This window comes from Corvus brachyrhynchos, unplaced genomic scaffold, assembly GCF_000691975.1.
Source record: "Corvus brachyrhynchos isolate BGI_N302 unplaced genomic scaffold, ASM69197v1 scaffold230, whole genome shotgun sequence".
Classification (NCBI taxonomy): Eukaryota; Metazoa; Chordata; class Aves; order Passeriformes; family Corvidae; genus Corvus; species Corvus brachyrhynchos.
The window spans coordinates 1,179,703-1,194,139 of NW_008235744.1; the positions used below are offsets into that span (position 1 = coordinate 1,179,703).

Sequence of the window (14,437 nt, forward strand, 5' to 3'; positions counted from 1 at the left end):
AGACCACAAAGAATTGAGAACAGGCCCAAAAAGTTTAATTTGGCGAAAGATTGCTTATCTTGCTGTGATCTTGAAATAGATGATCTGTGGGCAAATGACATGTCATTGCATCTGTAACCAAAATAATCAATTTCCAGATAATGGGAGAATTTACTTTCATTTGTTAGAAGTCAGAATTGATACTAATACACTGCAAGTCAATACCATTTGCATTACAAGTGCCAGGTTTATGGCAAGATGCAGAAAAAAATGTACAGTGTGAAGCTATGCTCCCAAACAGCGTATAAATTCAAAGCATAAATTGCTTTATAATTCAATTTTCAGTTATAGTTTTGTTTTCTTGTCACTTTATCACGTCTGTATGCATGAATGTCCATTTGTGGAAACAACTGATGAAATAGATCTTTCTAAACACTACTTGGAAAAAAACAAATGTTCATCCTACAAACATTCATAATTGCTACTTATCAAATGTAGGAACAAACATTGTCATGTATGCAATTTGTAACAATACATTAATTTAAATTTCATGCGACTTTCAAATAAAATAGGAAAAGGAAAATCGGTGAAATATGCTATTGCCTGGCACCAGCAAAGGGGATTGCGATGTGAATCAACAGTAGCAGCATATACTGACTGTTACCAAGTAGTACGTAATAGGGATCCTGTTCTGCTCGGTTTTGACATGCATTCTGCAGCACCCCATTTCCCCTTTCTATGGCACAGAGTCCACGCACACCCTGTAAGTCTTTATAATACTGCTACATTCCAACCAATTTCTACTTGCTCTAAAGAAGGGCTTTTGCTCTGCTTTCCTAGAAAAGCTTCACATCTTCAGATTTGTGATTTTGGAATAAAATAAACAGTGGAAATCTGGAGAGTTAGTTGTTATTTGATAGTCTGATTTCCCGTTGTTAGAATTGTACAAAGCTTCCTGCAGAAGCTGATGCAGGGTTAACCTTGGCTGGGGACTGATTGTGCAGCAGGGCAGCAGTAGTTCCCATGCCTTCTTAAGTAGCTTAGGTAATCTGCTGCTAGGATACCAGAGTTTGGGAATCCCTGTCTAATATTTGCAAACTGTTTTGAAATAATATTTTGAAGTAACATGTAAAAGTTTGAAGAGCTGGTTTTTTAAGGAAAGCAAAAAAATAAAGTATCTCACTTCCCCTGAAATGAATCATCCTCCCCCCCACTTTTGGAAAAAAAAAACGCACACTGTAAAATTTAATGTGAGTAAAATGCATAAGGTTCCCCAGTCATGTACAGTAATTTATGGAAAATTTTATAAATAAGAGTTGCAAATTATTGGATGCTCATTTTCTGCCAATCTCGATTGGGAGTTCTGTTACTGATTTATAGAGGGCTGGGAGCTCACCTTCAGAATCAAAAGGACATTAAAAATTATTTTGTAGAGTTAATAGTAATCATAAAAATCTTTATTGAATTCTGTGTAATTTCCATGAAGTCCTTAGGACTCCCTGATATAATAAATGTCTTATAATCCATTTGTCTGAACTAAGAAATAGGAGCCTGTTAATATTTCCCTCTGAAAATTGTTTTCAGGTAAAGCATAATTTCTCATTTATTGATAGTAATTGCCACTGCATTTTGTGGCCTGAATTTTCTATTGCAATTGATAGATAAATCAAAAAGTTGAAGAATTCAAGATGTTCTTTAGCAGAGAATAAATGCCAGCAGTCTCTACCTTTATGGTTACATTGACCTTATTATGGGCAAATCAGCTGACTTGAAAATAAGCAAGCACTAAGCAGTGGCCATAATTTTAATACTGTTTTCTTGCTCAGAAGGACAGCCCCCGCTCTGTTGTCACAGCTGCCTAATTGAAATTTGATCACACAGCTGGATCACTGGTCACGCACCAGTGACCGCTCCACGGCTTTGGCTGCTCGTTGCTGTTACACTAACTTTTTGTTTCCCAATCATAAGCAAATTAAAGCAGGCAGCTGCAAATTCATCAATAGGTTAAATTCATTAGCTGTTCTCTCTATGAAATAAACAGGAAAATTAAGCTCTTCTTGGTCTTAATTAGTTCTTATAAAAGTTGGCAGGGAAACAAAGACATTTGTACACTCCTTTATTTTTATAAGAGACTTGCCTGAAAGAAAAACCTCAGACATGTAATTTCCTTTTTTTTTTTTTCTCCTCCCCTGCTTAATGCTCTCAGTCAGAGGCTAACCCAGCACCCTGCCTCTGAGGGTAGAAAGAAAGGTGGTTTGGCACGGGGTTATGCTATGTCTCTTTTGTGCGGATCGGGGCATGTTCGGGGGAGCCTGCACAAGCTGTTTCCACAGTGATAGGCCACACGCTGTGTTTGCAGTCTCCCGTACGGGTAATTCTTCTGCAGGAGAAGCCTTAGCCGAGTGCTGTGGTTCCACAATCATTACCGCTGGCTCTGGGCCATGCCACATCACCCAGCAGTACAAATTTGATCTGGATCAGGTTTGGGCACATGATTACATTTCTGTCAAATTAGCAGAGCGCTTGGGTGAGGATTTTATGCTGCCTGTGTGCTTTTATCCTGGTTGCAGAGGAAACGCACTATGCTGGAACCACAGAGGGTTAGGGCCGTGTGGGCAACTGAAACCTGTTGCAGCACTAATCCTGCTGGGGCAAAGGTAACCTGCCAAAGTTTTGTTGGGACAAATTGAATTGGCAGAGAGCATTTCAACTGGAACAGCACTTTGTGTCACGTACCCATGGCAGTGTCAAGCTGGCAGCAGAGGCCTCCAATGTGTTTAATATATAGTTAAATATTGGCCTATCCTTTAGCCACAGACTAGTCCAGAGGAGTCTTAATTCTCCTTATTCATACTATTTTCCACAGAATTTACTTGTGCTTCATGCTTGTATGGTGTTCTGGCCCCTATATACTTTTTAAGGTGCAGCTCTGTGGTGAGCTGAAAACAATGTAAGGCTTTACTGCTGCTGAAAAGGTGTGATGTCACCACTTCCATTGCATCAGCTCTAGTAACGATGCCAGTTGTGGAGTGAGTCAGACTAGAAAGCTGATTTTGCTGAAAACTAAGAAAAAAAAATAAAAGTAAGAAAGAAAATCAGTGAAAGTTTGGACTGCTCCTTTGCTGGCAGCCCAAAGATTAACTTGAGCCAACTGTAAGGTTCAGACTTTGAGTTTCAGCTCTGACTATTTTCCAGCTGAAAGGTCTTGTCATAACAAGGTGAGGAAAAAACCTTAAGAACAGCTGTGATAAATGGTTAACAACAAAGCTACTAATTTACTTAAATGTTGGTCTTCTGAATCATTGCGAAATATTTCCAGTGGCTATGTGCATAATAGCATTCATAATAGCATTTTGCTTATTTACTTTATTGGTGAAATCTTTATGCTAATGAAATACATTTTTTTAATTTTTGCTTTTCTAAGTAACATTCAGAAAAGAAAAATATCTTGGACTTCTGTCTTCTCATCTGTTAATCTGTAATTCCTCTACTGGGATTGCATTTTGCTTCAATTCTTTGATTTGTAACTCAACCACTGAACAGGCATTCCTTTCTGGTTCTAGATAAGGTAGTTACTCATCAGCACTTTAGAAAGAATTTACCTTTCTCAGCCATCAATTAAGTGAGCATTTCTAAAACAGGGCAATAAATCCAATGGGGGATTAATTAAGCTTTAAAAAGAAATGGCTACTGACTGCTATCTCCCCTGCTGCATCCCCTCCCTCCTGGGAACTATGTAGGTAAGCAGTCAGATAGCAGGAATTTTGGAGAGAATAGCTGATCGGTAGGTGCAGAGTAGAACTGAGGACTATGTGGGGATTTCAAGAAAGAGCTTGCATAGACAAAGACTGCAGGAGTTGTCAGAGGGTGAATTATGAAAACTATGTGAAGGAGGAACAAGTGGAGTGAACTGTTTGGTGCTGGAGAAAGGTTGTATCTGGTGGGGAGGACAAAAAAGCAAACATTAATTCCCAAAGAGCAGGTACTGAGAAGATGTGGTACTGCTGTTTCCTAATCTGTTTCTGGTGAAATAGCATTAGAAATAGGTCAAAGCACTTATTTATACTGTTCAAGGTAATCTTCCTGATTCTTAGCTGTAGCTGATTAGGCCATGCTAAAATGAATAACCTTGCTACCAGAACTATGGATTTGTAAATTTACTGTAAGAAGTAGTAGAATACTGCCTTAAAGCACTACAGCTGCTTGCAAAGTAAATTACCAAGACACCGCCTAAATAAAGAATTAGGGAACTCTCTTACTTCACTTTTACTTGAAGTCCTAGAAAATTCAGCTCTGAGATGTTAAAGCTAAATAAACTTCCTAGCCTTCTCTTTTCAGAAAGTAATTAAATTTAAAGTTAGACAGATTATTGTGGTTTACATCTTAGTTAAGGCTACCTCCATAACCCACTTCAAATGAGGGAGGATAGACAGATATTTCTCAAACCACAGATGAAAATAAAATTCCTGGTGTTCCCTCAGTAACTTGGAAAAGTTAAGTGTATTAGTATTACTTAAAACATCATGTTGGGGGTCTCTAATTTAAATTGCAGGGAAAAAAAAATTTAAATCATGTCACTTAAGTAGTCTGCCAAGGCTTTGAATTGGATTTACTGGAATGAACTAGGAAGTTATAGGTCTGGATTGCTTCTTTGTGTCAAACTGACCACGTAAAGGCATGAGCAATTTAAATATGCAAGTGACTGTTCATTTAAGGCTCCTGCTTCTTGAGTTTGCTACTTTTTCCAATACTTCAGTTAAAGATATTAAAAACCCAAGATATTTTTAAATTGAGATATTCTATGTGAATAGTAACAGAAGGTCACAATATGTTCAGAGAATTCAAATACATGAATGTTCTCTTATGAATACTTACTTCTTGTATAGATGGAGTTGCAGATGGGTTGCCAGATGGAATACCTTCCTTCCAATATAGTTACATGTATTTAAAAATGGATGCAATGCAATCATATTATTTAAATCAATTCTGTTATTGCTTTTGAAGCCATAATGACAATAACTATTCTGTAACAGAGAAATGTGGCAAGAGGAATGTAATTTCTTGCTGTAGAATTGTTGGGCTTGACTGAGATCTAAAAAGTCTCTCTCTGAAGAAGGGACCTTAAACCAATGCTCTTTTTTTTAGGAGATTGTTTAAATATCTAACAGCATGCAGTAAAGTTCAGACAGAGCACTAGACGTCCAGGAGCATGTGAAACAGAACTGGATAAAAAGAAATTACAAGAAGAGCATTTTGGGACATCATAGCAATTCAGAAGTAGTCTTCCCTTCTTAACAAAAATCAATCCCCATGCCTTAGCCAGAGGCCCAGCACATCTTGGCAGAAGCATTCTTTTTCACTTGCTCAGTCCTTTGCCCTTTGATTATCTTGCTTAGCTGGATGTTATTAACATTGACATCACCATAGCATAATAATAAAATATAAAACAAAAGAAAAATCCTGCCCGGAGAGTGGAAAACTAAACCACTGTATACACCCTTTTTCAATTCACATATTATCTCATCAGCCTGCCATACTTTATTTATATCCTCATGCTTTACTTGTGTTGGGTCTTCTTTTTCCAGACTCCCATTCATTCACCTGTGAAAAGTCATCAGCTAGCAAGAGCTCTTGTTGCAGTGTCCTCACCTGCCTTTTTTCTCTTGTCATGTCTGGTTAGTCACCAATATAAATTTCAACATCCTTTGAAATTTGTCTTACTACCTTTTTGCAGAACAAGGCACAGAAATTAGCGATAATAGCAATCATAGGAGGGAGGTTTTGGGGAAAGCAAGCAGGGACACCTAGATCCAGTTGCCCAGAACCATGTCAAAATGGCTTTTGAGTAACTCCAAGCATGGAGACTCCAAACCTCTCTGGGCAACTTGTGCCAGTGCTCAGTCACCCTCACAGTGAAGAAGTGTGTACTGATGTTCAGAAGGAACCTCTTATTTTTGCGAGTTTGGAGCCTGGGCCCACTGCCTCTGGTCCTGGCTCTGGGCACCACTGAAAAGAGCCTGGCTCTGTCCTCATTGCACTCTCCCTTCAGGTATTTGTATACATTGCTGAGTTCCCACCCCCCGAGCCTTCTTCATTCCTCCCAGCTCACTCAGCTTTTTCTCATAGCACAGATGCTCCAGTCTCTTCATCATCCTTGTGGGCCTTTTTTGGACTCTCTTCAGTATGTCCATGTCTCTTTTATACTTGGACGCCCTTATCTGGAGCCAGCACTCCAGATGTGACACCACCAGTGCTGAGTAGACAGTAAGGATTATCTCCCTTAATCTGCTGGCTTTACTGAATCATGTCAGCAAGACAATTTATTTCCATTGCCAAGTTCCTCAAAGTAAAATCTGACATTTTCTTCCCCTGCCACAACTGGAAGATAGAGTCAAAAGCTGTAGGTTCTCCACAAAGGTCAGGAGTGCTTTATCTGATCGCTTGTATCTCCTACAGGCTTTGATGTTGTCAGTATTAACCCTACCATATTCAACAAAGAATGTAATTCAGCTTTTAAAAATTGTCTTTTCTTGCCTTGGAAGTTAAAATTCACACTGCTGTTAAGCAATGACGCCAGTACCTTTATGCATGTAGATCTCTCAGCTCCAGGCTTTAAGTTCTTGAACTCACTGTGAGCCCGGAAAAGGAGGGAGTGGTAGGAGGAAGGACTGGAGTGACTCAGAGTTCTTCAGTCCTTAGCTCTGGTTATGTGTAACTGGAGGCTTCTGAAGCAACCCCAGACCTCCTGTTCTGTCTGGGCCATGTTTCAATTTTTTTATAGTCTGATATTCAGCCTTGAATTTCCAGGCATGTTCTGATTTGCCTGTTTTGAAATACATGCAATATATAAATGAAATGTAATGTATAAGCAAGACTTTTTAGATAGAAGAGCCTTTGGGACTAGAACTGTCTTTTAGTTTTGCATTGCCTGTCACAGTGGTGTTGTGGTGCACTGTTAGGTGTTTCAATACAAAAAAATAAAAATTAATGAGAAGAGTGAACAGATACTAAGTTATCTGGCTATTCTTCTAAATTGCATGGCTGATCTGACAAAAGAGTTATGACAAATCAGCAAAGTTCGAGTCTTTTAAAGATTCTTTAGAATGTGTTAAAGATACAGAGCCCCAAAAGGAAAAAAGCTCCCTAGATTTGCTGGGATTTTGTTCGTTTCCTTCAAAGAAATAAGGAGCGCTTGAAAAGCAAGGGAGGTTGCAGAGCGGTCCCAGCTCTGCGCGCCAGAGGGAGCTGTATCCACACAAAACTGCAAGTCCCGGTGTGTGCCAGGAATGCGGAGCAGGGATCTTGTAATAGGATGAATAGAAATACAAGGGATTTGGATAACCTGGAAGTGATTTATTTTCTGCCTGTTTCTATTTTTCCCCTTAATTTCTTCTTACCATTAAAAAGAGTACATGTTGGTTTGGTTTGTAGTGAAAGAAGGATAAAGTCATTTCAAAGACAGAGATCAAGCATGCTGATTGAATAATCTGGTTTATTGTATCCATGCACTGTAATAGAATTAGCTATACCTAGTCTGTTGCTACTGTCCTGGGAAAGATACTTTGACTGTGCTATTTTGACTTCTTATAACTATGAAAAACACTCACATTTTAGATTGAAATGTGCCTTGCCTTGTCCCCATACAAAGCTGAAATTTGAGGGAATGTTTAAAATTAGGAATATACCTAAGAACAAGAGAAATGTTAAAATCATATGCTTCACATTAAAAAGCATCCACTTAACAATTTTTTTATCAGCTCTCATGTTGTTGTTTTGTTTTTTTATAAATAGTGTCTTTATATGGTCATAATTATACTTCATATAATCATAAATATACTTTATATATATGTGATCATGAACATACTTTATTATAGATTTGACTATAACATAGCTTTATGATATATCTGATCATAATACCATACATATATGGTCATAAATATACTTTATGGTCATACTTTATAAACATACTTTGTATGATCATAACTGTACAGCCCACCATTCCCATCCTCCTGGCTCTGCTCATGGTTGGTGGGGGATAGATGTGAATGAAGGAGTGAATTTGAGCCTGGAAAAAGGGTGGCAAGGGGAAGATGTTGTTTTAATTTTTGTTTTTGTTTCTTACCATCCAAATCTATTTTAATTAGCTATAAATTAAATTCATTTTCCCCAAGTTATGTCTGTTTTGCCCATGACAGTAATGGGTAAGGGATCACCCTATCTTTGTCTTGATCTATGAGCTTTTCAGCTTATCCACTCTTCCCATTCTGTTGAAGGGGGGATAGTGGATGGTGTGAGCCGGGAGGGTTCTGGCAGCCAGCCAAAGTCAACATAGTACAAAGGCTATAGTTTGGAATTGGGTGTCTAGGAACTTTTTGAGTACAAAGGATGAACTATTTGGTTCTAAGGATGATATACCAAGAAAAATTGGGTTTTTTAAGTCTCTAGCATTTATAGTTTCCTGTTATTTATAATATATTTCCTATTATTATTCCTTTCCATTATTTCAAATGGAAAGGAATGGCTCTCTAGGTTTTCATGGTGTAAGAGGAGAAATTCCATCAGAATGAAAGAAAATATTCTACATCTTCTGTTTTGCTATAAAACTTTACAAGAACTCAGGACAAGTCCTAAAGGGATTTCTTCAATTAATCCTGTTTTGGAAGAGATTATGTTGTAAACCTAAGCCATGGCTGGTCTTAAAGAAGTGAAATTTAGAGCAAGATTGTTGTATATTTAAAACAATTTAATATATTTTCATGGGAAAAAAAGACAAACTCCAGACCCCATCAAGAGTAAAGCAGAGAAGAGCAACTAACTCAATACACAGTTGTCCCAAATTTTTTGGTGTCCTTAACTCTTGGATATATCAGCTTTTAGACTCATGAATGTTTTATTTGCTCTTTCATAGATCTTCCTGAGAGATAACCAATTGGATACTGCGCAACAAAAGAAGTAATCAGACTCCGCTGACCTGTTTAACCCTGATTGTGAAGGATGAAAAGCAGCAGCTGCTTTCTGTGGAACAGGGCTTCTGGTGGCACTTGCTTCTTTCCTTTGGGATGATATTGGCATAAAGACATCCAGATATTGAACTCAAAATGTTGTGAGTTTATACACACCAGACTGTGTTCCATCACTTTTTGAAGCAGGTATGTTCTTTGAATAACTTTGCCTTATTTTTCAGCACTAATACAAATGAACTATGGGCATTGTAAGAAAAAAAGGCATATTATTACAACCCCTGTATAAGATACTTAATGCTGGGTAGTATAAAATGGGTGCAGAAAGAGCTGAAGTTAACTGGGGTCCCATTGTCTTAGGAGATGTGGAATTGTTACCAGAATTTGGATTGTCTTTTAATAATTTTATTGTCATTCAAGAAAGAAAACAACATTTTCTTGACTTTGTTCTACTTGAACAAAAATACATAGCTCAAAAATAGGATTTTAATGTAATTTCAGCTATCAGGAATATATCTAGTACTAAAACTGTGACTGTTACATCTTCCATAATAAGCAGAGTTTAACTTTTTCTAGAAAAGTATTGTCTCATTGCACTTTTAGTACTTTATGGGACTGCTTTAAATAAGTAAGAAATAATTTTGAATAGCTAAACCTTAAAGTAGATTAATCACTAGAAGAATGAACAGGCTAGTGAGTCTAGATTTCCATAGCTGACTAGGTTATAAAAATATTTTATGAGAAAGTACAAATTACAAATTTGTAGTTCTTCAGAATTAAATCCATTATAACTTTAATTTTGGTTTATGCTTCAATGCTGCCCTGTAGCTGATCAGCATTATGCAACAGATTTTTTAACTAATGCTGTATATCTGTGACTTCACATGGTTACTACCATTATCTTGTGCATTGACAGGTTTCATGTGCCTTGCATGATTCCAGTGCCAGGATAGATCCCAGGATTATGTTAAATATGCTCTAGGCATACCATCATGAACTAAAATCATGGTGACTACTGCAGGTGGTAAAGTGATATCTAGATACTCACATGCAATTTTATTTTCTAATTGTTAACTTAAAACCAAAAGTTCAGTACTTTTAATTGAGGGATTATTTACAACACTTGAAAGTAGAAAAGAATTTTTTTTCAGCAGATCACAGGACCCTAAATTGTGAGTTAGCTGATTAGAAAAAGAAAACATCAAAGTAAATTCTATGTGCCAGAATTACTATGTGGATTATGTTTCTCTGTGTACTTACATGGTATTTGATTTTTTTTTTCATACTGAATAATGCCAAAGAACTTAAAAGTGTTACATGGTTGGTTCTGAACTAAAATGTGGCTTAGTAAATAATATATGAATAATGTCATTATAGTGTTTCTAGCTCAGCAATGACAAGGATATAATAAAAGAGAGGGTAGTCTTACCTAACTAAACAGATTTACAGAAATTTTTCTTATGGCTGGGCTTACAGTTCTCTTTTAGACTTTTTCTATGATCACTTTTCAACATTTGGAGAGGGGTGCAACATTCAAAGAAAGCAAGCTGCGGTGCAAGTTCTGTTGTGGCAAGTCTGCCATCAATGAGCTGTAGCTTTCTCTTATGAATCATAGGTATTTTTATCTTGTGGTTTACGTTACGGTTTATATGGAATCCTAGAATGGTTTGAGTTGGAAGGGACCTTAAAGGTCATCTAGTTCCAACCCCTTACCCTAGAGAGGGACACCTTTCATTAGATCAGGTTGCTCAGAGCCTCATCTAGCCTCCAGGGATAGGGCAGCCACAGCTTCTCTGAGCAACCTATTCCAGTGCTTCACCACCCTCACAGTGAAGAATTTCTTCCTAATATCTAATCTAAATTTAGCCTCTTTCAGTTTAATGCCATTGCCACTTGTCCTATTACTACATGTACTTGTGAAAAGTCCCTCTCCAGCTCTCTTATAGGCCCTCTTGAAGTACCAGAAAGCTGGTAGAAGGAGTTTCTGCTGTTTGAGTTTCTTTGTGTCATTGCCTAGCATTATCTAGGCCTGGTTTAAAAATGTTTAGTTCTTCAAATCCAAAAGGATGAGCTGCACACTGTAAGGAGGCAGTCAAACCACTCAATGAAGAATCACTAGTTTGTCTGCTTTTCTTCTGTGATGAAGGGAGGAACAAATGTTAGATCTGAAGTGGACTGAATCTGTCAGTCTGTGCACTGTGTCACTCTTGCACTATATTGTAAGGGTACCATGTTAAATTTATCAGAAGCTCATTAATTCAGTCCAAAGTCTTGTATCTCAAATAAGATAGGACCCTGATAGATGTCAGTATTTCCCATGAAGAATTTTTCAATAAATTTATAATACTGAGGTCAATTCTTGGTGTGTACTCTCACCATGGAGGTCCAGATTCGCTCCACCATCTCGGGGTCATGAGTTGGGAGTCACAGAATCAATCAGGATGGAAAAGATCTCTGACATCATCAAGTCCAATCTATGACTGAACACCACCATGTCAACTAAACCATGGCACAAAGTGCCACATCCAGTCTTTCCTTTAAACACCTCTGGGGATAGTGACTCCACCACCTCCCCAGCAGCCCATTCCAATATCTAATTACCCTTTTTGTGAAGAAATTCTTCCTAATGTCTGACTTAGACCTCCCTTTGTGCACCTTAAGACTGTGTCCTCTTGTCCTGTCACTAGTTGCCTGGGAGGAAAGGCCAACCCCCACTTGGCTACAACCTCCTTTCAGGGAGTTGTAGAGAGTGATAAGGTCACCCTTGAGCCTCCTTTTCTCCAGGGTAAACACCCCACCTCCCTCAGCTGCTCCTCATCAGACTTGTGCTCCAGACCCTTCACCACCTGTTGCTCTTTTCTGAACTTGTTTCAGCACCTCAATGTTCTTCCTGAATTGAATGGCCCAGAACTGGACACAGTACTCGAGCTGCAGTCATCCTGAGTACACCGTAGAGATAATAGGGAGAAAGTGTTTGGCCAGTTGTTCTCTGAGTCTGTTGACAATATAAGGAGTCTAGTTTGATTCAGAGTCAAATTTAGTCGCAGCTTAGGCACCTAAAATTGGTTGGGCTGAACCCTTGTGTTCAGAAAGCAAAAATTCTCCACTTTGTTGCATTGGGTAATACTCTGAGGTACAAAGCTCTTACCCCACTGTAAGAAGTCAGTAACCTCAACAAATAGTGGAATAATTTTCCTACAACTTAGAAAAGACAAATGTAAACAAGCACAAATAAAACCAGGTGGAAATATAATGTTCGGGTAATAATGCCATAGCAAATTTACCTATTCATTTCAGTGACAGCAACATCAAGCCTTTAATATGGTCAGTCCTACCCAACAGAAAAGCTTCTGTTCTTTGGTTTTTGCTTTTCCATTTTCTCATTTTTTCCTAATTGTAAAATATCTTACAGGACAGAGGATAACATAGAGGCGATTTTATTCTAGATTCACTTTCATGTATTTTAACCTTTTGCTGCCTGATTCAAATTTATTAAAATGAACGATAAGAAATACTATCTATAAATACTTACAATGTCTGGTATTTTAAATTATGTTCTACATTAGCAGCTTTGGTAATGCACTGCTATCATGGCTGAACAAAGGCAACGTGCTTTGTCAACGTCAGGTGAAGCATTATATAAAATCCTGGCACTAGAGAAGGGAGCAACACATGATGAGATTAAGAAGTCCTACAGGTATGTAAAATGTGCTTTGCAACAGGTCTAAAAATGCTTATTTGTCGGGCGCGATTATGATGGTAAAACTTTTTGAGTTACCTGCGCTGTAGACATTCATTGTGACAATGCTTTCTTTTTTTTAATTTGTGAGCCTGAAAAGAATCAGAGATGATGCAATACGAATCTGCTAATTTCATCCCACAAGCAGTCTGTGATTCATCTGAAATGTTTTAATCTAAGTGAATGAGAGGTCAGACTGTTGGGATAAACTAACATGGGGTATTTTAATACTGCACACAGTTCTTGTGTTAGCATCTTTCCTGAAGTATGTTGAAAAGCAAAGCCAATGCTTTAATGATAATTTGAAAACTATAGTAAGAGACATAAGGAGTTCAATCAGTTTATCTTGCCAGAAAAGAAAAAGATTATTTAGAAGAAAAGATAGATTTAGAAGAAAAGAAAAGGATAGATTATTTGATTATAGTGCATAATATCCTTGAAGGGGAAAATTGCTAGGTGTGACATAGTTGTTCACTTTATGAAGGTAGGCATAACCAAAAGCAGTGCTTGGAATCTGAAAATGATTTGAGCTGACAAAGAGGTTTTAACTGTGAGGGTAACCAACTACTGAAAAATACTGGCACAGGAAATGGTAGTTTCTCTATTGAAAAAGAAGAGAGGACGTAAAGACTAGTTTGAGTCAAGTACAAGTTATCAAAATGGTGGTAAATATTTTTTCGTTGAAATGTAACAAGACCTAGAAGTAAGACCAGAAGATTTTATGGATAATTTTGCCCTTAAATTTGTTCAGTTGCTATTGAAAGAGAAAGAAATTTAAATGTCATGTGCGAAGTAGATGTTCTTGACACTGAAATATGTCAGACATGTACTTGCAGGTTTAATAAGTATTGTAAAACTTTTATTACAGCATCAATCTGGGTGTTGTTGGTTGCACTGCATTACCAGGCAAACTTTAACACAGCTCACTTTTCCTATCAAATGTAAGAATATATTTGAACTCAAAAAGGGTTTATGAAATGGATCTACTTGCATCATTGTTTAGTTTGAATTTTGGCAGGACTCTGTCCTCCATGTTTTTGAACAAATTGCATTTCTCCTGTTTTCTGTTCCTAAAGGCGCATGTTCAATGGAGGCAGAAGTAGTGAATGTCCAAACTCTGCATACAATAGAAGGAGAACTGTTGACATCCCATAGTTCTGTTGTCTTGCATAATTATACCACTGGGAAAAAAGCATGCTATGGTATCAAATTCACTTATGACTTGCACCTTCTGTGTCCCTGTAGTATAGCCTGGCTGCAGAAATCATCTTCTGTTGCAGTGGGGAAACTGCAACACGCATATCAAACAACGAGGCCCGTGGAAAGAATATATATATAGACCGATTCTTGGTAGATGTTTCAGAGATGTTTATTTCTCCAGCCGCATGGCCGGGGCTCTGCCGAGGAACTGAGGCAATCACGGGACCCGAGGGTCCTTCTGCCCGCGCAGGGAACACAAAACAACCAATGGGAACGAGGCTGAGCAGGGACAGGGAAACCCCGTGTCTGTGCCCTCAGGGCCCCTCTCCCAGGGCTACATGGCAGGGGAGGGACCCCAACATTTCACCCGTTTATTTTTAACAAAAAGAGATTTAAAACTGAACATTGGAAACAACTGGATAAACATGAGATAACAAGGACAGTTTCAAAACAAAACAAGCCACCCTCCTGAGTCTTTAAATGTCCAAACAGATTCTCTGGAACATCTTAAGGCTGACAGAAGGGAGACAGGACTCTCTGGGCATGCTTTGTGGGGAAA

At 38.1% G+C, this 14,437-nt stretch overlaps 1 protein-coding gene across 1 annotated transcript in view; it reads left to right on the plus strand.

Moving 5' to 3' along the window:
- Nucleotides 1–12,529: 12,529 nt before the first annotated feature.
- The window catches only part of DNAJC5B (DnaJ heat shock protein family (Hsp40) member C5 beta), a 43,442-nt gene continuing 41,534 nt past the window's right edge, over nt 12,530–14,437 (plus strand). Inside the window, exon 1 of the mRNA XM_008644194.2 lies at nt 12,530–12,636. Within this exon, the coding sequence (XP_008642416.1) occupies nt 12,530–12,636 (107 nt within the window). The remainder of the gene's footprint in view (nt 12,637–14,437) is intronic.